A 25837-nucleotide genomic window follows, 5' to 3' on the forward strand; every position below is an offset into this window, starting at 1 on the left:
AATAATGCTTTCTCAATAACATCAGAAAAGGGGTTGAGGAAGCTCAGAGGTAAGTCCCATTATAGTCAACAAGGCTTTGTCTTAGGTAAGTGTCAACAGGATTGTAGCCTCTATCTCATAACACACACACACACACACACACACACACACACACACACACACACACACACACACACCACTTGAAGACCAACAAATCTGTTGAAGTACAAACATTTCTGTGTCGCTGTATTTTGAAGCTACCAGCTGCCTGTCTTTATTTCAGGAGACCCTTTGCAAGCTCCCCACCCTGGAGCATCTCCTGCCCGGCTGGGCCCCCTGCCATTACCACCCGAAGGCACTCTCTGGGATCAGGAGTGGCCTCTTTCAAGGCACCCAGGCCTTTAGTACCTACCCAGCAGTACTGATTCAAGACACACATGCCAGGCTCATTGCAATTTACTTACACTGAAATTATCTTTTAATGGAAATTCTCTTCTAAATCACGTTTAATTGAAAGAAAGATGGACTTTATATCAGGATCATGATTCTTCCAGTGTCATTTTAGCAGTGTGAAGGAGCTGCCTGTGCATCACAAAAACCCTGCGTGAAACTGAACGAAAGGAGATGCCACTGAAGGCAATGGGAGCTGTTGGGCCCTGTCACACCCAGAAGGCTCACTCCCATTGGCTGAAATGGCTGTCCATTGACCTGGTGGAAGAGCACTGTAGCCAAGCAGGGCTAAAGGGAGGCAGCCTGGTGGCAAAAGGATGGGATGCCAGTGGTGGCAGCAGCATGGCCAGGATCCTCTGCTTGGTAGCAGCCCTCCACTTGTGCTGTGCTTCCTGGCTTCCTTGGCTGGGTTGTGCCCCGGCACGTATTGTGCTACTCCCACCAAGGTCCTGTCAGCGTGCGAAAGACTCAGACTTTGGAACATTCTGGGTTTTGGAATTCCAGATAAGGGGTAATCAACCTCTCTCTCTCTCTCTCTCTCTCTCTCTCTCTCTCTCTCTCTCTCTGTGTGTGTGTGTGTGTGTGTGTGTGTGTGTGTTTGCTTGTGTGTGTATACACATTCTTTTTCATCAAGTTAAGAGCAGGGCTCTGCTGGAACAATAATTGGGCAAAAAAAATGACACATGAGGAACCTTCTCTAATGTACTAAATGCATGCATGTTCCAAAGTGTTTTACAAACAGCAAAGTAGTTGGACTTCACAATTTTTTTAAAAGACAAACCATAAAAGTGAGGGGGAAAATAACGAGACAAATAAGAAGAAAGAGAAGTTCAGTCATGTAGCAAAATCCTTTTTCCTTACTAGCTGTTCCCTGATATTCAGTTCAGGCTTCAGAACAATAATGTAGATTTTAGGGATGAAGATGCAACCCAGCAATCCAGCACTGGAGGCCAAGATGGAGAAGATCTCCACGGCCACCATGTATTTCCCCTTGGTGCTCAAGTAGGCCGGGATAAATGATACCCAGACACTGCAAAACACCAGCATGCTGAAGGTGATCAGCTTGGCTTCATTGAAAGTATCCGGCAGTTTTCTGGCAAAGAAAGCCACAGCAAAGCTGATGATGGCCAGAAAGCCCATGTAGCCAAGCACAGTGTAGAACATGGTGGGTGCACCTTCGTTGCATTGCACTATGATTTGAGTGGGCTGAGAATGCATGTCTGATTCTGGGAAGGGGGGAGACGTGGTCAGCCACACTGCACAGATGCCACTCTGAGTCAGAGAAGAGAGTATGATGACTGACACTGCCAGTCTTTTCCCTACCCATTTCCTCATCCTGTTTCCTGGCTTAGTGGCCATGAAGGCCACCACCACAGTGAGGGTTTTGGCCAAAACACAGGAAACAGCAATGGAGAAGATGATGCCAAACACGCTTTGGCGGAGAAGGCAGGTCACCCTCCCAGGCTGGCCAATAAACAGAAAGGAGCAGAGGAAGCAAAGCAGCAGAGAGCAGAGGAGGGCACAGGTGATGCTCCAGTTGTTGGCCTTGACTATGGGAGTATCGTGGTGTTGAATGAAGACCCACATCACTATTCCAGTGACTGCAGAAAAGAAGAGAGCCAAGGAAATCAATGTAGTTCCCAAGGGCTCTTGACTCGACAAGTAAGTTATTCTTTTAGGGATGCACTGATCCTGCTTCCTGTTTGGGTGGTGATCTTCTGGGCACTTGTGGCATTCTTCTGCATCTGGAAATAACAAGCAAATTCATGCAAATATAGTACAGGAGAACTTGCACACAGTTTGTGATTTTATTTAGTTATAGTTCCACATACCGTTATTTAAATATTGTCATATTCTGCTCTATGGATTATAGCAAGCCTTTCATCATCAGGATTAATCTGTCATGTGGAGCTTCTTACGACGGTGGAAGGCACATCCACTGTTGGAAAATGGCGGCCAACAGAGCAGGCAGCACTCCATTGGTGGCCATTTTTATGAGCGCTGCTTCATGAGGCAGCAGTGCTGCAGCTCAGCCAAGCAGACCCTGCAGAACCTAGTAAGGTCACAGTGGGGGCAGGTGATGGATAGGAGGGTGTGTGGGGAGAGGTGGTTAGTGGCAAAACTGGGTGAAGAGGGGGAGGAACAGGGGCGTGGAGGCAGCAGGAGTTGATGTCCCTTTGTACTCTTTTACTTACCTGTCTGGACCGAGATGCTATCTTCAGAGCACTGAGCGCAGTCATAGCAACACACCTGGGCACCCTGACGAACAATCCTGCTGTGTCCAGGAGGACAACTGTCAACACATGTGGACTGTGGAAGCATCTATCAACAAGTAGAAAAGCATCACATTGAGAACCTGAAACCAGCCATTTCTTCCTGTGGTCTGTCATGTTGAGTTCAACCTATTTACCCACAGAGGTTCTAAGAGGGATAATAATAATAATAATAATAATAATAATAATAATAATAATAATAATAATAATAATAATAATAATAAACAACTTTATTTGTTTCCCGCCCTTCTCCCTGAAAGGGACCCAGGGCGGCTAACAACATGTAAAAAACAGACTTAAAAAACATAAATTAGCACAATAGCAGATAAAAACATATTGAAAAACACATTAACAGAGACCATAAAAACGGTAGTCAGATTAAAAGACAGAATAAAAAGAGCACAAAAGAGCAAGTCACAGCGGACTCAGGCCTGTAAAAAACTACAAGATGTGTAAAAAATGTTAAGAAGGCCAAAAAATCAGAAGGCTTGTATAAACAGCAGTGTCTTCAGGCCTCGCCGGAAACTCTCAAGAGAGGGAGCCATTCTCAGGTCAAGGGGAAGGGAGTTCCATAATGTTGGTGTCACTACTGAGAAGGCCCTATTTCTTGTCGCCGCCCCATGTACCTCCTTAGGCGGCGGCACTTGTAAAAAGCCTTTCTCTGATGACTTAAGAGGACGAGCCGGATTGTACGGGAGTAGACCGTCTCTAAGATATCCTGGCCCAGAGCAGTATAGGGCTTTAAAGGTCAAAACCAGCACCTTGAATTGGGCCCAGAAACGAACGGGCAGCCAATGTAGCTCCCGGAGAAGTGGACTGACAGAGTAAGACCGCCTAGCTCCAGTGACCACATGGGCTGCCGCATTCTGCACTAATTGCAGTTTCCGAACCGTCTTCAGGGGCAGCACCACATAGAGTGCGTTACAATAATCTAACCTTGATGTCACCTTGATGTCACGATCCAAGTACGGCTGCAGCTGGCGCACCAGCCGAAGCTGAGCGAAGGCCCCCTAGCCACAGCCGCCACCTGGGAATCCAGGAGCAGCTGCGAGTCCAGGAGAACCCCCAGGCTGCGAACCTGCTCCTTCAGAGGGAGTGCAACCCCATTCAGAGCTAGCCGATAATCCAGCACCTGCATCGAGGATTTCTGAACCAGGAGAGCCTCTGTCTTATCCAGATTTAATTTCATTAAATTAAATGAAATTGATTGAAAGAGTCTCTGTGACACTCAAAATACCATGGTGCAACAGGGCCTGAGACAACAACAGCACTGAGAATGAAGTGTTCTGGGTCAGAGCACACCCTTCCTCTGATCTTTTTCTGCTGTGGATTCTACAATTCAGGAAGATAATAGAAATCCTCACTTGGCTGTACTTGTGATTCCACACTATGGCACTTCTGTTGATGGTGAACTCTTTTCCTGCAGGAGCCCAGGGGTCCATCTGTCCAACACGGATTCTATGAAAGGACTTATTGGGATATGTGACTGTGTTCATGATGTCATATGGAGCTGCCAAATCCATGTTTTCATCAAGGAATATTTCTTCCCCGACACTATTGTTGAAGTGAACATTTTTCAGAAAGGAGTGAAGCTAGTTTGGAAGTGAGAAAAATGTGAATGAGCTGCTTTCAGTGGTCAAAACCTAGTGCAACTTCCCTGAAACTCTTGGATTTGTTACATTTGCGCATAAGTTAATGGCCCTATCCCCAGGGCCACAGCACTAGTCTTAAGTGTGCGGCCCTGGCAGCAGCCATCACAAACGTACTGTAAAGTGATGGAATGTTTATAGTTATTAGATGCAGTTTGAGGCACATTTGCCTGGAAGTAACCCCATCTGAACTCAGTCTAACTTTCTTGTAAGTGGAGACATGCATAAGAATGCCCTGAATATCAGTGATCGGACTGTGGGGGAAATGCACCACGTCCTGGATGACATTCATAAGCACACTCCCTAACTCCCACCAATTTTGTCCAAATTATGGCCCACCCTGTATTCTTCTTAGAAATGACTCATTAGAGAAGACTAATTAAGGCCCAAATCCTAACCAACTTTCCAGCACTGACATGGCTGTGCCAGTGGGGCATATGCTGCAGTTGGGGGCAGTCATGGAGGTGTCCTCAAGGTAAGGGAATGTTTGTTCCCTTATCTCGGAGCTGCATCGCCCTGATCTCGGTCCTGGAAAGTTGGTTAGGACTGCGCCCGAAAGGGGACTGCACAAAACCTAAGATGATTTTGCCAGTCCTGGTTAAATTACTGAGAAAACACTTCCATTTTTGCCATATGTGAAACCAGCAGGAAAGAGAGAGGGTGCTGGTAATATCTGCAGTAGGGCAAGGTACTCTTGCCAATTACAGGTTGAGCCTATTTATTTGTGTGGATTCTGTTCCAAGCACTCACATAGAAGGTAAAAAACGCACTATAGCAAATCAATGCATAAAACCAAGTTTCTTTGCTCTGGTGATTTAAAAACAACCTTGCTGACCTTTGTGATGTAAGATAAGAGTCATTAAGAAGACAATCCATCAATCAGTTGTCCTGCAAGGGCTTACAAAGGCACTTCACTCAGTCCCTCCCTTCACCAATGCAAAGTGATTACCTTTCTTTCACATGCTCAGGAGGAAGGGAGGGGTCGCCTGGAGAGAGAAGGATTGATGGATTGTCAGCCAGCTGCCCTCTCTCTCTCTCTCTCATTAAGGAAGCTATTGTTAAAGGACTGGTCAGTTTTTTAAACTGATTTTAAAGGGATGCATTTTTCCCCTTCTCCAGGGATCAGCATATTCCTTCTCATTTGCAGTGGCCATTCATGTTGAGTCAAATTTGTGTATAAAAAATCAATGTATAACAAGGCTGAACCTGTATGATGTTTCTTATTAAACTGAATTAACAGGAGAATCCACTCTACCTGCCAAGGATGAACTTCCCTGAAGTCCCATGAACCTCCATCTCCCATCAATTTCTGCTTTGACTTCAATGAATATATGGCATGGAGCGCATGTGCCAGAGCATAAACAGAATTGTAGATGCCATAACTATGACCAGGCATTCCTGTTTCAAATATGGACTTGGGGAGGCTACTCAACTTTTCCCTCCCAGTGCAGCGTTTTCCTGCTGGAACATATTTGTCAGCTAAAGGCAATGAACAGTGAAATACTAGGGTCCAGAAGAGCTGGAACTCAACATGATGAAATTCTTTAAGAAATAATGTCTCAAGAAAATCTGCATATCCTGCCATTTCATTTGTGTGGAGTGCAAAGGACAAAGTGCCATTGAAAGTTTGTGGTGTGAATAGATCCAGATGGAATACAGAAGAGAAATCCCAGTGAGCTGTTATGATCCAAACCCTCTGTATTGGTTTCATTTCATCATATTCACTTTTTGATAGAATCTTGCGTAAACCCTCCATGGAACGAAACCCCCCATGAACAAGAATCACGTTGCTTTTGGCTGAGGAGATGGTGGAACGTGTTTGTTCCAGTTGGTCATGAATCTGCTTTTCCATTTCTCCCAAGAAGGACTTGAGCATTGGAACAACTTCCCTAAAAGCGATGCAAATGTGGCTCTGGAGGAGCCTGGACTTCAGGATCCGCCAGAAGGTCTCTCCGCTGTCGTCATCTGAGACAATGAGGCCAACCCAGGTCCATCCGAAATGCCGAAGCAGCTGCACAATCCCATCGTACTGAGCCTTTTCATTTGGGATCATCCGGTATAAGGAGGGGAACTGAGTTTTGTCACTTAAGGCCGGATCAAAGGAGCCGTAACTGAGCTAAAAGGAATGCCAGAGATATTTTCAGAGCTAAGAACCATTCACAATCTGCAAATAGCAATTGCGTCCCCTGATGCGTGACACAATAGAAGTTTGATTTGAATTTGTGTTTCATTGTCCAGCAAATATTGTGGAGATTTCTGATACTGCTGACTGGCCAGGATTACTGGAGTGCTAATTATATCTTATGCACAATGCCACATGTCAGAGTCCAATTAAAATTTTTAAATGGTTCAGGATTTGGCATAGAAAATGGGCAGGTTGTACTTTCCTTCCTTGCCCATTGCTTCTTTACTACCAATTTCTCAAATTTTCCCCTCCCCTGAGTGTGCAAAATGAAGGCCAGCACATGTTATGAACACTACCAGTTGACACATTGCTGGTAGCAGGAGGGCAGGAGGTCTGGTCTAGAGGGCTGAGCCTCCAACTGCCTGAAGATGAAGGTCGCCAGTTCGAGGCCACCAGCACCAAGAACGGCAAGACCTTGAAGCAGCTGACAAGCTGAGCCGAGTTATTCCACCTGCTCTTCGGAAGGAGCTGCTTGTCAGCCTGTGTGGGAGGAGGCCAGAAAGTGATAACAGACCGCAAAAGTTCCATCTGAAATGTTGTGTGGTTCTTGAAAAATAGAACCTTTCTTTAATTGTAAAAATCCCTACGGGGATTTAAACAGCCTGCCTACGTAAACCATTTTGAATTAAGGAGAAATCTGAGGAGGAATCTGACAACCAAGAAAGGCGGTATATAAATACCTGTATTGTTGTTGTTATTGTTATTGTTATTGTTATTGTTATTGTTATTGTTGTTGTTGTTGTTGTTGTTATTGTTATTGTTATTGTTATTGTTATTATTATTATTATTATTAGCAGAAGAGCTTAGCTTCTGGTTTTCTAACTAGAAAGCAACCTAACTCTAATACCCAGTATGCACACATTCTCATGCAAAGTGTAATTAGAACCTGATTGAAACATGAATGGCCAATACTAAGCAAAGAGAGCACAACAGAGTCTTTTGGCCCATCAGTTTGGGTGAGACATATGTAGAAATACAGCATGTTTGCCTTCCCTAACTTTTATATACACAGAGATGAAGGCACATACCTGTGGTATCCTATAGAGATTGACAATGTGGGGCATCTGCCTGGTGTTATAAGTGGTGAGTCCTCCAATGATAGCCCTTAGCTTGACTTTCATTCCACAATTGTAATTGAGGGGATTCTGAAATGCTGAGAAAAGAACTTCCATGGTGCCAGCACAGGATCCCTTTGCATTGAAAGCATTTAGACAGAGTGTGGAACTCAGTGAGTTGTTGGGTAAAAGGTTGGAATTTGTGTTGATCTCACTTACGGTAAACCAAAAAACAGAGACATGGTGGAAGTTCTGAGGTACTAAGCTGTACAGAAGTATGCTCGTTGAATATTAGACCTTGTACGTGTAGACAAGCATAGTATCTCTGAACTAAGGTATAGCTACTAGGCACTGAGGTTTGTAATACTTAATATCTCATAGTAGGTCTTTTGTATTTTGTTCCTTTAGAACAGGGATGGCCAACCCGCAGCATACCCCATGCCATGTTTTATGTAGAGAATCTTCATTGTGCAACTCCACCTTAATGTCACTTTCAGCGATTACCATGACAGATAAGTAGAGCTATTAGAGCCTCCAAATTTAAGGGCAGTATATCTCCCAGTGCCAGAAGGTACAAAGCAAGAAGGCTGGGAGTGCTGTCTGGTGCTTTCTAAAGTCATCTGACTGAGACCAGAAAGGTGGCCTGCATCAACCCTGAGTCCAACCCAGCAGGACTTGTTCCAAGGTGCATGTAATGTATGTTCATTGCCCTTCTGCACAGCGAAGCCTCCCTCTGCCTGCCCATCTTCTCATCCTCAGAGATGATCTTAGCCAGGATCTCTTTGCAGATGGTTTTTCTGAAGATGTGATCTTTGCCGAACTGGGCTTTGCTGATCTTGTTGGTCATCTCTGGTTGGCACCACCACCTTCTCGTTGGCACCACCCCATTCCATCCCTGCCGCCTTCTACAGCCACCCCTTGCCTTTTCAGTTCTCTACCAATACCGGTCTTCTCAGGTAAGAAAGTAACCCACCAGTTGGCGGAATGCAACTCACTGGCATCCGCCCTATTGGTTTTCTGTCCTGTCCGTCATTCTTTTCCTACCCTTCTCCCATTTTCCAACTAGAGCAAACCAAGAGGAGTGGGCGTGGCTGCCCTGAATGGACCCATTACGGTGTTAGAAACTTGGGGGCATGCTGTGTAAGGAGTTGCAAAGGAAGCAAGCAAACCATCAACTGCTGCAATGCTTTCTTTGTTATGATTTACATGTTTTTCAGAAATGCATGGCGACTTTGTGAGTGCCACTTTATGACGTAAGTGACGTCATTAAGCAGCTAATGGTCAGAAATCAGACCCTGTTCTCATATAAAAACTCATTAACTGCAAATGACAGAAGAGAAAGTACGCAAATCTTGATCATATCTCAAGATTTGGGAGAACCCAATTTTCATGTGGGCCGCCTTTTCAGTCATAACACCTCAGAAGCTGAGAGCCTGAGGGCCAGATAAAAAGCTTCCGGGGGCCGCATCCAGCCCCTGGGCCTTATGTCTGACACCCCTGCCCTAGAGACTGGGGGAGCTTTGTGAGCGGAAAAGGGTTATTACCAAGGAGTGGCCACCAAGATCCCGAGTTCTGCAAAGGATGGCACTGGAGAAATGGGAGCCCTAATGCAGAAGACTCTAGACTGGGAAGGAGTGGAGGCCAGGAGGAGGGAAGAGAAGGAGGGAAGAAGCAATGTCTGAAACTGAGCAAAAACGAGAGCAGAGAACCCCTGGCTTCAGCATTTCCAGAAACTACATATCTAGCCATCACTGCATGATATTGAAAGTCAATGCACATTTTTAAACTTCTGCACCTCAAACGCTCCGCATCTGATTCCTCTGAAATTTGACCAGCATATGGTGCACAATAAGGCTGCAATCCTATACACTCTTTCCTAGGAGTAAACCCAGTTGAGCACAATGGAACTTACTTCTAAGCAGACATGCATAGGATTGTGCTGTCAGTATATTCTCTGAGCCTTGGTTGATACATTTCAGACAATATTTTTTTTCATGTTACAATTAATGGAATGTTTATAATGGGGAATGCAGTTGGATTCATCGGCATTAAATGGCCCCATTATAACGAGGTCAAAGATAATGAAGACTTTCCCCCTTCTAGTCACAGAAATATTGAGAATGTCCATTTTCACATACTGAGGAACTACTTACATGCCACTTTGTGAGTAAAGTGGGCGTGTAGTAAAGTGGAACTCATCCCAAAAGTTAAGGAAAAGAGAGACAAATTCAGCAATCAGTATTTCATCTGGAGAAGCCTCAATAGGATTTGGAGACATCGGCCTCCAGCCACATTGGGAGTCCTGGTGCTTGCAGAAAACATGAGGCAGCAAAAGGAGCAGCAGCAATGCCATCTGCCCGTAGTTCTTGTCCACAGCTAAACCGGTCGATGTTTGTTGTGTGACACACACCAACTGTACAGTCGCCACAAGAATCAGTCTTGAAAGAAGTTCCTACAACCAAGACACTGCTGCACCCAATTCCCCACCTGGAGTCTCAAACTTTCGGTTGATCCTTCCTCGCCTGCCTCCAATTTACCTTGAAGAAGCTGGTAGCTGACAGGTTGCTTTGGAACCAGCCTTCATAGATGGAGTGCCTCATCAGCTCCTGGGATGGATTCATCTGTTTCTGTTTTGAATTCTGCTTGTGGTCTCTGGTTAGCCATGGGACTTTTGGAGCTAGATAAGTATAATTATCTGAATTACAGGGTTGAGAATTGCCATTTCCAACATGCTCAGTTCTCTGCAAAACTCAAGAAGTTATGTCTGTTGGCTATACAGCCAGGGATCAAACTCACTGCATGATGGCTATTGAGTCGAAGTTTCTGAACAGTTTTGATTTAGACTAGCATGAGAACAGTGGAAATAGAAGTGACCACAGATGACCAGTTTGGATTTCTATCTGTGGCTTTTAGCCAGCAGTAGTGGACCTACCATTCACTGAAAGGGGCTAATGTCCAGGTGCAAAGCTCTGCATGGTCTAGGACAGGGGTCGGCAACCTTAAACATTCAAAGAACCATTTGGACCCGTTTTCTGGAGAAAAGAAAACCTCAGGAGCCACAAAACACTTTTGACATTTAAAATGAAGATAACACTGCATATATAGTTTTGTTGTTGTTGTTTTTTTACCTTTATGCTCTTATAGGTCCCATTTTTATAATGTAGCCCCCTCTTGTAGGTCCCCTGTAGGTGCTGGGGCACCTTCCTTATGAGGAAAGGCTATGGCGTTTGGGCCTCTTCAGCCTAGAAAAGAGGTGCCTGAGGGGGGACATGATTGAGACATACAAAATTATGCAGGGGATGAACAGAGTGCATAGACTAGAGATGCTCCTTACACTCTCATATAACACCAGAACCAGGGGACATACACTAAAGTTGAGTGTTGGGAGATTTAGGACAGACAAAAGAAAATATTTCTTTACTCAGCGTGTGGTTGGTCTGTGGAACTCCTTGCCACAGGATGTGGTGATGGCATCTGGCCTGGACGCCTTTAAAAGGGGATTGGACAAGTTTCTGGAGGAAAAATTCATTACGGGATACAAGCCATGATGTGTATGTGCAACCTCCTGATTTTATAAATGGCTATGTCAGAATGCCAATGCAAGGGAGGGCACCAGAATGAGGTCTCTTATTATCTTGTGTGCTCCCTGGGGCATTTGGTGGGCCGTTGTGGGATACAGGAAGCTGCACTAGATGGGCCTATGGCTTGAACCAGTGGGGCTGTTCTTATGTTCTTATGTCCTTTTATTATGCAGCACCAAGAAAATATTTTTTTTATTTACTATTTACTTACCTTTGCTCTGCTGTTGTCCTGGTCCCTGGATCTTCTCTTCTCTGCTCCTTCTTGGCGCACTTTGTCAACTGAATGATGCTGGTGTGTGCCATGTCGTCAAGATGGCGTCACCAGCAAAGCCCTGCTGAGTGCCACCTTGTCAGGTTCAGTGAGGAAGAGAGGGCATGCTCGGAGTGAAGGGAAGGTTATAGGCCAGGGTCTGGGCCACACCCCCACATAGGTCATCCAAAGGAGACAGGTAAAGTGTAGGCTAGGGTCACTGGGCTATGGCTTACTTAACCCTTTCAGGACAGTATCCTGCCACCTCTGGACAGCAGACGGAGTTGCACCAAACTCCAACAGGTGTGACCCTAAGGTCTCAAGGGGGGAGGAGGAGGGGGAAAAAAGGGGCTTTGTGGGCACTGAGTAGTGAGCCCCACTGAAAAGGACAGGGCTCCCCTCACGCCCAGGGAGGCCCAAGACACCAGGCAGCCAGCAGGGACCATCCCTCGTGCTTCACCTGAGGGGAGGGGCTCCCACCTACCCCTCAAACCTGGACTGCAGTTTGCAGCACCCTCCCTCAGCAGCCCGGGAGACGACCGCCTACTGGAGCCCTTCCGTTGATGCCCTTCCCCACTGAGCCCATGCGCAGCCGTGCCAGCGCTGCCAGCTCTCCCTGCCCAGCCACGGGGGTCCCTGCAAGGAGCCCCCCGCGCTCGCCACCAGCAGCTCTGTCCTGAGGTTCAGCCCGCTGCAGGGCGAAGGTAGGAAGGGTGCAGGGAAGAGGTGCCTGGCTGCCCTGTGCGGGAGGGTCCCCGCCCCCTTGCCCAGCAGGGTGCTTGCTCACAGTGGGGGGCAGAGAGCAGGTCCGAGAGAGCCGCTGGTGGCATGCGCAGGGGGCGCCTTGCAGCGATGTGCTGCGGGTGCAGGCTGCTGGTGAGTGCGGGGCCGGGGCGCCGCCTTCGCCCACAGCAGCTCCTTCCTTGGCAGGCAGGGGCGGAGGCGCTCTCCTAGACCAGCTCTCCACCCCCACTGTAAGCAAGCACCCAGCTGGGCAAGGGGACGGGGACCCTCCCACACAGGGCAGCCAGGCACCTCTTCCCTGCAACCTTCCTTCCTTTGCCCTGCAGCGGGCTGAACCTCAGGGCTGAGCTGGCTGGGTGGCAGCCGTGGGGAAAGCGCCCCGCTTCCAGCCCCCACTTGAGAGCCGCATCAGACCAGTGAAAGAGCCGCGTGCAGCTCTGAAAACACAGGTTGCCGACCCCAGGTCTAGGACCACGCAGAAGCCTTACTGAGACTCCAGACGTGGTCAGACATGCAGGGAAACCTCAGATGCCTTCCTTGGTTTGCCGTGGAGTTCTGTGAGGCTCTGTAGGGATCCCATGAGTGGGGGGGTGGATTTGAGCACAAGGCGGTGGCAGCATCTTGCGGGGGAGCCATCACGGACCTTTACCCTGAGTGTGGGGCTGGGGAAGTCCACCACTGTTAGCCAGCCAACCAAAAAGTCACCCCAGATAACAGGATAAGTGAAATACAGTATTGAGATCGTACTTATTTCTCTTCATATTTTGCATTTAGCTTTTTGCCTAGCATAGAAAATGCTAACAACCTGATCCTGTATGTGAGACAAGCTGGTATAAAGGGAGCCCTGCCAGCATTCTGCCGGCAGAAGACAGTTTCTGCTGACAGATGTAGACCTAGTGCCAGCCAAAATGCTGCACCACCGTGTATCAAACACAGACGAGATGCTAGTGCAATCCCAGCAGCATGAGGGTATTCCATAGGTTTGTCACGGAGTACGGCAGTGCCAAATCCGATCCCTGCCCCGCTTCTTGGGTCTTTCTGGGGCCTTTCTTGGGTAGGTGGGTGCCTCCCTCTCATAGGACTCTCTATGGGCCCTAGAAGGGAGGGTTTGTCCCTGGGGTGGTGCAGTCCCTGGCCCACTTTGCACTCACCTTCACTAGCTAATGTACTGGGCTGTGATGGGCTCCTGGATGGCAGTGCCCCAGGAACTGCTGGGCTGGCTTTGCATCGGTGGGTGGGATGTCCATGGCCCTGAGCCCCCTTTCCCATCAGACAGGGCTGCTGTGTTCTTCTGCAGGCCATACTGTGGAACATGGCACAAACACCTTGGTGTCCTTGGTCCTCATCAGAAGTCCCCTGGATAGTTGCAGGCACCAGAAGAACATCTTCAGCATCCCACACATACACACCACAGTCATGGATGGTATGCCATGTTGAACCTGCCATAGGCCTTGGGGGCTCCACCACATAAGGCATCATGGGCTATGGATGGTACGCCATGTTGAACCTGGCCATAGGCCTTGGGGGCTCCATCACATAAGGCATCATGGACTAAGGCCATGGGGGTAGCCATGGTTAAGAAGGAGGCAGCTGGCTATCACCATGTGACTGCACGGCCCTCCAACTCCAAGTCCCCACACCTACCTAGGAGCCGGCTCTTCCCCTCTGGCCATGACGCCAAGGTGGCCTTGATGGCAGAAGTGTCAAGAACCTGGGCACCATGGATGCTGCCAGGGAACTTGGCAGTGATGCTGGTGAAGAGTCCCCAGGCATCACAGGTTGCCTAGACATTCAGGGTGTGCTGCTGATGTCTGTTGCAGTTCATCCTGGGCACTTCAGGTGGAGTGGATATACCCACATGTGTCACATCATCAATGGAGATGAATTTGAGAAACACCACAACACCATAGTATTCTTAATGCAGGTGATGCAGCTATGCCACAGCAGTGAGGAAGGTGACATAGACAGATAGGTGCAGGAAGTTGGCACTGAGGAACTCATCAACAGATCAACTGGTAGATAATTAGGCAGTTCCTGTATTGACATGTGATGACCCCTGGAAGCTTTCAGTCCCCAGGTAGTGGAGGGCCATCAGGAATTTCCGGAGGAAGGGGATGCTCTTCCGGGTTGAGACTGGATCCTGGGGCTGAAGAGCTGGCACAGTCCCTATCCAGCTGGTATGCCTGGATGCAGGACACATCTGTAAGAAGGGCCTGATGGATGAGAGGCAGGGTCCTCTAGGGGCAGTACCATGTATGCCATTCCTCTCGCTCAACGAGGTAGTGTGCAGGAGTGGCACATGCAGGGGGTCCTGACAATTGCTGGGAGGGAGGAGTGCCACTGCAAAGAGCTTCCCCAATGGAAAAATGAGCCCCGTGGGATGTGACCTGTGTTTTTTGTCCCACTGGTGTGCATCAGGGTGCTGCTATGGCCTGCTGCTCCCAGCTTCCCCCCACCCCCGGCTGTGCTGGCCACATACTTCAGTCCAGACCAATTGCTGCTTGCACAATCTGGTGCTGCTTGCACAACCTATCCAACCTGTTCCAGCCAATCTTCCCTCAATCCTCCCCCAAACCATAACCTGCCCTCACGACCCACAACTTCCTTCCACCTCTGACTTCTCTGTTCCAGCTGTGCATCTGGAAGTTCACAACATCGCCACAGCTTTTGTGACATGGTTAAGAGGACATAACAGCACTAGAGTGTGAGATCTGCTGCCGTGGGCTCTCTGTGGAATTGGGCTGCCCGACTGCTTTTTTCCATGAGTCTGTGAGCCCACCAATTTTCTCTCCCGAGGAACTTCCATGGCACAATGAGGCACTACAAATCTTTTTGCTGCCTGTGAATTATTTATTTTAAACATTTGTATCCTGCCTTTCCTATGCTGAAACAAAAGCGGAAGGTGACTTTTGAGTGGCAAAGTGCAACTTTTGAGTGGCAACTTCAGCTCAGCCCTCAATTTAACTTCCCATCAAACAGAAGGAAAAAGTTTAGTTAATAGAGTAATGTTTATAGAGAGACGGCTTCATTCAACATCACCATTGATTATCTTTTGACTATGAGGTGCTTCATAAGCATAAAGGTGGACTGGATTTTGCACATGGCCTATAGCCTTAAACAAGATAATACACAATACGGAAAGTGCAACATTGATAAGAGGAAAGGAAGAATTTAGGGAGGGACCAAAATTACTTTTTCCTTACTAGCTGTTCTTTGGTGTTCAACTCAGGCCTCAGTACAATGATGTAGACTTTAGGGATGAAGATGCAACCCAGCAATCCAGCACTGGAGGCCAAGATGGAGAAGATCTCCACGGCCACCATGTATTTCCCCTTGGTGCTCAAGTAGGCTGGGATAAATGATACCCAGACACTGCAACACACCAGCATGCTGAAGGTGATCAGCTTGGCTTCATTGAAAGTATCTGGCAGTTTTCTGGCAAAGAAAGCCACGGCAAAGCTGATGATGGCCAGAAAGCCCATGTAGCAAAGCACAGTGTAGAGCATGGTGGGTGCACCTTCGTTGCATTGCACTATGATTTGAGTGGGCTGAGAACGCATGTCTGATTCTGGGAAGGGGGGAGACGTGGTCAGCCACACTGCATAGATGCCACTCGGAGTTAGAGAAGAGAGTAAGATGACCGACACTGCCAGTCTTTTCCCTACCCATTTCCTCATCCTGTTTCCTGGCTTGGTGGCCATGAAGGCCACCACCACGGTGAGGGTTTTGGTCAACACACAAGAAACAGCAATGGAGAAGATGATGCCAAACACGGTTTGACGGAGAAGGCAGGTCACCCTCCCAGGCTGGCCAATGAACAGAAAGGAGCAGAGGAAGCAAAGCAGCAGAGAGCAGAGGAGCACTGTATATTGTATACAAATATAGTACAGGAGCACTTGCACACAGTTTGTGATTTTATTGAGTGTGCAATCCTAACCCCTTATGTCAGAGCTTTCCAGCACTGGCATAGTGGTGCCAATGGGACGTGTGCTGCATCCTGCAGTTGGGTGTCACTCACGGAGTCCTCCTCAAAGAAAGGGAATGTTTGTTCCCTTATCTTGGAGCTGCATTGCCCTTATGTCAGTGCTGGAAAGGGGTTAGGATTGTGCCGTTAGTTATATATCCACATACTGGTATGTAAGTATTGTTATAATCTCTCTATGGATTATGGCAAACCTTTCATCACCAGGATTGGGCTGTCGCATGGAGCTACTTATGACAGCAGAAGACACATCCTCTGTCGTAAGGTGGCTGCCAGCTTAGTGCGCAGCACTCCATTGGTGGCCATGTTGTGAGTGCTGCTTCGAGAGGCAGCAGTGCTGCAGCTCAGCCAAACAGACCCTGAAGAACCAAGTAAGGTCGCAGTGGGGGGAGGTGATGAGAGTGGGGCGGGGTGGCTACTGGCAAAACCGGGTGAGGAGGGGGACGATCCGGGGCATGGAGGCAGCAGGATTTGATGTCCCTTTGTATTCTTTTACTTACCTGTCTGGACCAAGATACTATCTTCAGAGCACTGAGCGCAGTCATAGCAACATACCTGAGCACCCTGACGAACAATCCTGCCGTGTCCAGGAAGGCAACTCTCCACACATGTGGACTGTGGACGCATCTGTCAATAAGTAGAAGGGATGGGGTTGAGAGTGGAGATTATCTGTTTCTTTTTCTCAGCTCCACAAAGTGAGGTTCCCATCCATTTTACACAAGAACACACTAATGACTAATCCATAGTGAATATATATGGAGCAATCAGTGTTTACAGCAATGTTCTCTGTGATTTACTAGCCTTTTGATTTGTCTTTCTACATTTTACATTTTGTTTTATCTTTTACTCTCTGCTCTGTTTTCCATTTGCAGTTCAGCCTCACCAGCCATATGAACTTATACCATCTGCTAGACCAGTGACTTTTCAACCAGTGTGACATGGCACATTAGCGTGTCATGAATGGTCCATAGGTATGCCGCAGGAATTTGGGAGAGGGTCACTTATTTGTGGGGCCATTGGGGATGTGAGCCCCCCATCTGTCACATGAGGTGCCTTGTCAATTCTCAGAAAACTGATAGTATGCCTTGACAACTTCACTGCATTGTCAGTGTGCCATAAGGTGAAAAGGGTTGAAAATCGTTGTGCTAGATACATGGTCCCTCTAGACCAGGGGTGCCCAAACCCCAGCCCAGGGGCCACTTATGACCTTTCGGGACTCCCAATTTGGCCCCCAGGGAGCACCCTGTGTCCAATGAGCCTCTGGCCGTCCAGAGACTTGCTGGAGTCTGCATTGGCCTGATGCAACTGCTCTTAGCATGAGGGCAACTGTTCAACCTCTTGGCATAGAGTCATCCCTGAAAAGTTGAAATCAGAGAAGGGAACGGGAAGGGAGAAAAGGCAAGAGCCTTTCTCTGTTCTTTTTGAACTGGGGATTGTATACTTTAGAAACATGCTAGTGTTTCCCACCTGCTTAAACTTGTGATTCCACACTATGGCACTTTGGTTGATAGTGAACTCTTTTCCTTCAGAAGCCCAGGGATCCATCTTTCCCACGCAGATTCTATGAAAGGACTTATTGGGATAAGTGACTGCGTTCATGATATCAAACGGAGTGGCAAAATCCATATTTTCATCAAAAAATATTTCATCCCCAGCACTATTGTTGAAGTGAATGTTTTTCAGAAAGGAGTGAAGCTATCTTGGAGGAGAGGAAGAAAGAAAAGAACTTGGGTCAATGATCAAGAACAAGTTGAATGCAATTTCTTTGACGTTTGACTTTTTCTAGAAAATATCTGACTAGCTAACACATAAAGCCTCTTTCTTACACAGGAAGCAGTGCATATCCCATAGGCACAGCAGCACCAACACTGGAAAATTGGATAGGATTCATCCCTTATTCGCTGCACTCATCAAGGGATGGCACCCGCTGGGCACTCCTTCAGTCCAAGGTGAACAGGGTGACAGGGATGCAGGGAGAGAAGCCCCATTTGAACAATGTTCTTTCCTATATGCCTCTCACGTCTTCAAATATGCTTTCTGGTTGCAGGTGAAGCTGTTTCTAATCTCCCAGGCTCCTCATGTCTGATGGGCTCTAATATTTACTATATTTACTGTGCCGTTTCAGGGCCGAATCCCATCCCATTTTCCAGTGCCGTGCTGTTGTGTCAGTGGGGTGTGTGCTGCATCCTGTGGTGGAGGGATAATCACTGGGCTCTTCTCAAGGTTTGGGAACATTTGTTCCTTACCACGGGGCTGCATTCGGGCTACACCGGAGCTGGAAAGTTGGATAGGATTGGGCCCTTAGTTTTCTCTGTTGAATGTTGAATATATTTAGTGATTGAACTAAGGGGGAAATGCAGGATACTCTTGATGAAACCCACAGGTCCACTCCCCCAACACTCTCCAAATTACAGCTCAACATGCAGTCTTCTTAAAACAGTAATAAATGGTGCCAGCACAAAACCTAAGGTGAATGAGCCCCATCTGCCCCTTGAATAAAGCACTTTGGACCCAGTCCTATCAATTCTTCCCATCCTGGAGCCTCCTTGTATCTCATTCTTCCCCTTCCATGCCCCATTTTGCTTCCTCCCTGCCCCTGCTGCTGGCAGGTTTGTCAACAGATGGGGAGCACTGCTCCCTCTTGTGGCAGCGCTCCCAAAATGTCTGCCGACAGTTGCGCCAACAGCTGCCATTTTATGGAATCATAGAGTTGGAAGGGGCCTAATTGGTCAACTAGTCCAATCCCGACAGTGGAACTGTTTCTTTTCCTACTGACCAGCACCTACAGCCCCCCCCCCCCGTTTTTAACCTTGACTGTACTGGGGCCTGAAGATATTTCACAACATAGGTAGATTAGAGGTCAGAATGTGGTTGCCAACAGGAACCAGTCACTGGTCAGATCAGCAGTGAATCAAGAAGAATTTGTTTGCTGTCCCCAAAAGGGTGTGGTAGTTTTGCAGGTCTCAGTAACGATTCCAAATAACCCCCCATTTTTGCAACCTGTGAAAGGAGCAGCATACATGGAGGCTGCTATTCATAACATACCTGGTGACAACATCAATTCTCCCAGACAGTTGCAATTGCCAAGAGAATCCACCCTACCTGCCACCGCTGGACATTCCGAAGATCCCATGTGCCTCCGTCCCCCTTCAGCTTCTGTTTGGACTTTGATGACTCCATGGCATGGAGAGCATGCACTATATCATAAACAGCATTGTAGATACCATAGCTCTGCCCAGACATTTTCATTTCAAAGATGGACTTGGGCAGGCTGCTCAATTTCTCCTCCCCAGTGCAATCTTCTGCTCCTGGTATATGTAGACCAATTGAAGGTACAGAACAGTGAAATACAGTAGACCAGAAGAGTCTGAAGTGATAAAGATTAAAATTGTTAAGATTTATTTTCTCAATGATCCCCTGATATCCTGCCACATCATTTCTGTGCAGTGAAAAGGACAAAGTGCCATTGAAGGACTGTGGTGTGAACAGATCCAGATGGAAAACGGAAGAGAAATCCCAGTGAGCTGTTATGATCCAGACCCTCTCTATTGGTTTCATTTCATCACGTTCACTTTTGGACAGAATCTTGCGCAAACCCTCCATAGAGCGTAAACCCCCATGAACAAGAATCACATTGCTTTTGGCTGAGGAGATGGTAGAACATGTTCGTTCCAGTTGGTCATGAATCTGCTTCTTCATTTCTCCCAATAAGGACTTGAGCATTGGAACAACTTCCCTGAAGGGAACACCAGAGATGTTTTCAGAGCACAGTAGAATCTTTCACAATCTGCAAATGTCAATGAATGCCCCCAAATGTGTGACACAATAGAAGTTTGATTTCAATTTGTGTTCATTGTCCAGCAAATATTGTGGAGACTTCTGATGCTGCAGTCTGCGCAGGACTACTGGAGTCCTAATTATATTTTATGCATAATTTCACATCTCAGAGTCTAATTAATATTTTTAAAACATTTAGGAATAGGGATTTGGAGCAGAGAATTGGGTGATATGTGCTTAGCTCTTTCCCTACTTACAGTTTCTCTACTAAAAATTCACTTGTATCTCCCCCCCCCCCCTCAGGATTCCAAAGAAAGGCCAACACATGTTAGGGGTTTCCCAGGGAGAACTGGGGCTGGAGTCCAGCAGGAGCCAGGAAGGAGGGGAGAGGAGAGAAGCTATGGGTGAGAGACAAAGACGAAGATGGGTTCCTGGAATTTGGGCTGCAGCTGAAGGCAGGATCTTTTTATAGTTGCCTGTAGTCTGAACCAAAGGAGGCCTGGAGGATCTGAGACCTCTTGCCATCTGTCCTGCTTCAAGGCACACTACTGGCTTGGGTCATGATCTCTTGGGAGGTACCCAGCACCACATGCACGTGGGGCTCAAAATAAAAAGAAATAAAAGTGCTTCTCAAGCAACACAGCAAAGGAGATTAGATTCTGCTTGGTAAAAAAAAAAAAAAAAAAAAGGCACCAGGGCACTAATACACATTATACACAGAAATTCATGTACTGCATTATTTAATACCTGATGATGAATACATGAATAAATAACATGTTGTGGGCAAAACAGAGCAGAGCCATTTTAACTCATAAATCTTGATGGGAAACATGCTTCGGACTAAAGATAAATTTAGTAATGAAGTATTTTTTTTCTGAATGTACAGGAGGATATTTGATCAGACTTTTCACTTGGACAGAAGTTCACTTTTCAAATATTAGGTACTACTTACTAGCTCCTGCCCCACCCAATGGGTAGGGATGGCCCAGGAGCTTTACCCCCTCTGGCTGGCTCCTTGTCCTCCCAGGGCATTCCCCTGTGGGGTTCCCTTGGGCTGTGCTCCCCCTCCTTCAGCTTGCCTTCCTTCGTCCTCCTCCTTCCCTGCTGTGGATCACTGTCAGGGTAAGTCCTGGGAGACAGGTACTCAGGTAGGTTCGCACGAAGGACACCCAATCACTGCAAAAGTCAGCCTGGGGCTATTAACTTTACCTGGGGGTGGGGGGGTTATGCTGGCCTCCAGAAAAGTCCAGGAGACTCTGAGATTGGAGCTCTGTGCAGTCATGGGGTCTGTGAGCCTCCTGGACCCTGCTAGAGGCCACTGCAATCCTCCCAGGTAAGGTGAAAAGCCCCTGGGTCGCCATGGCGTCATGATTACTGCAGCGCTACCAGGGCCTGTCAGTATTGCTTCATCTTCAAACTACATAAATGTCTTTAATTTACGCTTTTATTGGCTTGGATTCTCCATAATGTCTGGTGCAAAAGATCTTCGTACTCCACTATAAGAACACAAACAGGAACTTCTTTTGCTATCTCTGGAAGGGAAATGGGCCAACAATAAATGCATCAACAGAGAAAGGCACTCATCATGATTTTATTATCTAGTGATTGCTTAAAACATACTAAATGATTTTCTAATTATGAAGAAGATACAACCTTGTCCATAGGATTACATTTTAAAATGCAGTGAAATAGACAAGGAAAGAGGAAGCATGTGATGAACTGGGAACATTAGTCAGTACTGCAGATACTTGTTTCCTACCAGCTGCGCTCTGGTATTTAGGTTAGGTCTCAGTACAATAATATAGCACTTGGGGAGAAAAATGCATCCTAGTAGCCCGGCACTGGAAACCAAGATGGAGAAGATCTCCACAGCCACCATATATTCCCCCTAGTGCTCAGATATGCTAGGAAAATGGACACCCAAACACTGCAAAAGACCAGCATGCTGAAGGTGATCAGCTTGGCCTCATTAAACGCATCAGGCAATGACCTGGCTAAGAAAGCCACAGTGAAGCTGATGAAGGCCAGAAGCCCCAGGTAGCTCAGGACTAGAGAGAACATCTATCTAGAACAATAGGACAACACCTTGGAGGAGAAGGGAGGAATGAGAAATTAGATTGACCCTGAAATGTCAGATTGGTGAAAGTTGAAATGAATCTCAGGATTATGTCCAAGAGGAATAGTTGGGAATGTAGAAGGAAATCACATGAGTTTCTATAAAACAATGGACATATCTCAAGGGGTTCATGCACAATGCTACGGACGAAGGTACTCAAGCAATTCAGTCAGGTGACAAAATTCTTTTTCCTTACTAAGTTTTCCTTGGTGTTAAGCTGGGGCCTCAACACAATAATGTAGAATTTGGGGAGAAAGATGAAACCCAACAATCCAGCACTAGAGACCAAGATGGAGAAGACCTCCATGGCCACCATGTATTTCCCCTTGGTGCTCAGGTAGGCTGGCACAAAGGACACCCAAACACTGCAAAAGACTAACATGCTGAAGGTGATCAGCTTGGCCTCATTGAAAGTATCAGGCAGTCTTCTGGCCAAAAAAGCCACCAAAAAACTGACAAGGGCCAGAAATCCCATGTAGCCCAGAACAATGGAGAACATGAAGGTTGAGCCTTCATTGCACTGCACTATGATCTGACCTATCAGGGAGTGCACGTCAAGCTCTGGGAAGGGGGGAGACACTGCCAACCACGCTGCACAGAGGCCAGTTTGGATCAGGCAACACACCACGATGACGGACATGGCCAATCTCATCCCTAACAATTTTCTCATCCTGTTAGCTGGTCTGGTGGCCATGAAGGCCAGGACCACAGTGAGGGTTTTGGCCAACACTGAAGAAACTGCCCCAGTGAAAGTGATGGCAAACAAGGTCTGCCAGAGAATGCAGGATGCCTTTCTGGGCTGGCCAATGAACAGAAATGTGCAGAGGAAGCAACACAGCAGGGAGAACAGCAGGGCACAGGTGATGTTCCAGTTGTTGGCTTTGACAATGGGGGTGTTCCTGTGCTGAATGAAGCTCCACACGAGCACAAGTGTGATGGTGGAGAGCAGAAGAGCAGAAGAAGCCAGAACAATTCCCAAGGGCTCTTCATAGGACAAAAAGGTTATGGCTTTGGGGATACAGTGATCCTGGTTCCTGCTTGGATGCTGGTCCTCTGGGCAGTCACTGCAATGATCTGCATCTAAAAGAAACATGCAGGGATTCAACAGTTCAAAGTATACTTGCGTCACCTGAGCTTGTCTGGCAACAGTGCAGTGCAATCATAGGATGAAGTGTGCTAATGAATACATACAAAAGAAATCACTCACTCAAATGTTTCTTTGTCTACATCCATGTATGTAACATATCTAGGTATCCTTTGAATGTCAACCCTCAATAAATCTGGCATCAGGCTTTACCCAAATGTCAGCTGTGCTGTGCCTAGGAAGTGTGTGCTGTCATGGGGGGCAAACAGCTGGCCAGCAGAGTTGCGTATAGGCTGCCCAGTCACCTGTAGGTCTCCTCCTCCATTTTGCTGATGCGCTTCCGAGGAGAGTCAGGGAGTGTTCCGAGGCAAGGTTCAAGGATTCGATCCTGGTGCATGTTGCTGCCACCAGGATCCACCTCCTCTCTCCCCTGGCCTGATCTCTCCTCACCCACAACATGCCCCACTTCTGACTTACCGGCATCTGCAGCAATGTGGTTCCAGATCTGTAGCTGCTTTGAAGCAGATGCTTGGTTTGGCCCAGTGGTGACACCAGCTTCACGCCATCACTGGGCCTTTGGCAACAGTAGACACCTGCCCCACTGTCATAACAGTCCCATAGGACTGGGCCATATTCTCTGCTGAATTGTTGCTTTACTGACTGTATCAGTATGATGAATTGAGGATTCGTCCCTAATAGTCCAATCCTAAAGGTTCCTAGCACCGGTGCTGAGCTCCAGTGCTGACACTGGGTGTTGTAAACATGTCGTTAAGCACATTTACGGCACCCTTGGAGTAGGTAGTTCTGGATGAAGAATGCCATGTGACTGCGTGGAGAAAAGTGGGACTGCCAGGCAGTGGTATGGCCTTTTGGTTTTGGGATGGCGTTGTGAGCGGGGGAAGGGGGAATTGGGGAAGAGATGGGGTGGGAGGGTTGAGGGAGTGGCAGAGGCCTCCTCCGCCATATCCCATCCTCTGTGTCCAACCTGCCAACCAATAGCTTGACATGAAGGTTCTCACATCAGTGCCTGCAAAATAGCTGGTGCAAACATGAGAAACCCCATAGCGGGACCTGAGACATTCCTCGGGGGAAGGGGACAAAAGTTCCTGGATGCCACAGTTCCTCTGAGTGCTGGGAAAGAAAAGATTGGGCTGGAAGACCTTTCAGCAGCTCATTTCCACAAACTTCTGGCACACCGATTGGATGGAGCATCACCTTCTTCACTTACCCAGCTGGCTGGAAATCCTCCCTTCAGGGCACTGAGCACAGTCATAGCAACAGATCTGCTCCCCCTGGCGTACCACCTTTGTCTGTCCAGGATGGCAGCTCTCAGTGCATGTCGATCGGGGCGGCATCTTCAAAAAACCCCAGAGGAAATTGGTTTAATATGGAAATCAACTGTTTTCTCTTTGCTGTGATGTTTGGTTTGGTTTGGTACTGAGAATACAGTAATGACATATAAGTCACGTTTCTGTAAACATCTATATTCGACATGTGCTCCTCTGACCTCATATACTGATTAATTTACTCCTATATTTATATATGTTTATTGCCAGATATTACTCAAGGTGGTTTACGTAGGCAGGCTGTAGACCCAATAAGTGTCCTTTCAAAATTGTTCTATATATGAATCAAGATGTTTTCGCTCCTTGGTTACTTACCCTATGTACCATCCCTTCACGATATTCAATTCAGCCTCACAATTCATAGGAAGATATGGATAAACACAAAGACAAAAGAGCATAGATATCATATGCCTGGGCATGCATGAGCTTTGCATGTATTATCCATGGTTATTCATCCTATTCTACAAGCACAAGCATTACAACAAACCTGCCCCATTTGTCCGTGTTATTCTTGCATCAATGTTATGATAACCACAGAAGTCTGGCAGATCCAGAGTAAATCCCAGTGAGTACCATAGGGCTTGCTTCGGAGTAAGTGCAGCATGCACTGGAAGATTAATTCCCAGACATCTGCTGAAGAGTACTTCCATGTTCTTCTGCAACTGTGGAACTATAGCTCAGCAATTACATAAAAGATCCTTCCCACCTGATCAAACTTCTGATTCCACACAATGGCGCTTCCATTAACGGCAAACTCTTCTCCTTCAGGAGCCCAGGGGTCCACCTTTCCCACCATGACTCTATGGAAAGACAGATTGTGGAATGTGATGGTGTTGACAATATCAAAACCTGTCGCCTGTTCCCCATTTTTATCAAAGAATATTTCTTCGCCTGCACTATTGTTGAAGCGAACATTTCTCAGAAAGTGGTGAAGCTGATTGAAGAAAAAGAAAAATAATAGGGGTAAACTGTTGAGCAGGAGTTCTTTTGATATCACTGGAATCTGCGACCTTGACCTTCTGGCACTGAAGAGACTGTGATTATACATGCAGGCGCATGGCTAGGTCATTGGACACCTGGGGCCCATACATTATTGACACCTCCCCCTGTATATGACATAATTATTTTCAGTAGTAGTCATGACATGAAATGAATAATAATCAGGGCCAGAAAATAAATATTGTGAACATTTCCTGAAAGACTGCATACAAGCAAAACCTATGAGAACATTTTTTTCTATGTGATGATTATAAACATTAGATAGTTAAACTTTCTCAGAGTTATTCTCACCCCTCCTCCTACTCCCAGTCCCCATTTCCACCAGAATTCACAATTCATTTAATAACCCCAAAAGTTATCCTTCAAT

At 47.1% G+C, this 25837-nt stretch overlaps 2 protein-coding genes across 2 annotated transcripts in view; both read right to left on the reverse strand.

The window, feature by feature from the left end:
* LOC136653860 (vomeronasal type-2 receptor 26-like) overlaps nucleotides 1-4225 on the reverse strand; it is a 29196-nt gene extending 24971 nt beyond the window's left edge. Inside the window, exons 1-3 of the mRNA XM_066630738.1 lie at nucleotides 4067-4225; nucleotides 2625-2670; nucleotides 1291-2174 (exon numbers count right to left, since the gene is read on the reverse strand). Coding sequence (XP_066486835.1) covers nucleotides 1291-2174; nucleotides 2625-2670; nucleotides 4067-4225 — 1089 coding nt within the window. The remainder of the gene's footprint in view (nucleotides 1-1290; nucleotides 2175-2624; nucleotides 2671-4066) is intronic.
* A 7717-nt stretch (nucleotides 4226-11942) lies between these two features.
* On the reverse strand, nucleotides 11943-25267 carry LOC136653861 (vomeronasal type-2 receptor 26-like). The gene is made up of 6 exons (XM_066630739.1): nucleotides 25178-25267; nucleotides 24354-24480; nucleotides 22343-23121; nucleotides 15370-15474; nucleotides 13811-13949; nucleotides 11943-12412 (listed from the first exon to the last, which is right to left on the reverse strand). Exons 1-6 carry the CDS (start codon nucleotides 25265-25267, stop codon nucleotides 11943-11945), a joined length of 1710 nt encoding a protein of 569 aa, XP_066486836.1.
* Nucleotides 25268-25837: the final 570 nt, after the last annotated feature.

Source organism: Tiliqua scincoides, chromosome 5, assembly GCF_035046505.1.
Source record: "Tiliqua scincoides isolate rTilSci1 chromosome 5, rTilSci1.hap2, whole genome shotgun sequence".
NCBI classification, from domain to species: domain Eukaryota; kingdom Metazoa; phylum Chordata; class Lepidosauria; order Squamata; family Scincidae; genus Tiliqua; species Tiliqua scincoides.

Excerpts from the sequence above, each read along its gene's own strand:
- LOC136653861 (XM_066630739.1), bottom strand. The coding sequence starts at position 25,267 with ATGGTGGGAAAGGTGGACCCCTGGGCTCCTGAAGGAGAAGAGTTTGCC. Across the intron at positions 13,950-15,369 it reads TGAACACCAAAGAACAGCTA|GCAACCTGTGATGCCTGGGG; the intron begins GTAAGGAAAAAG and ends CTGAATGTCTAG. Across the intron at positions 12,413-13,810 it reads GGGGAAGAGCCGGCTCCTAG|CTGGGTGCTTGCTTACAGTG; the intron begins GTAGGTGTGGGG and ends CCCCTTGCCCAG.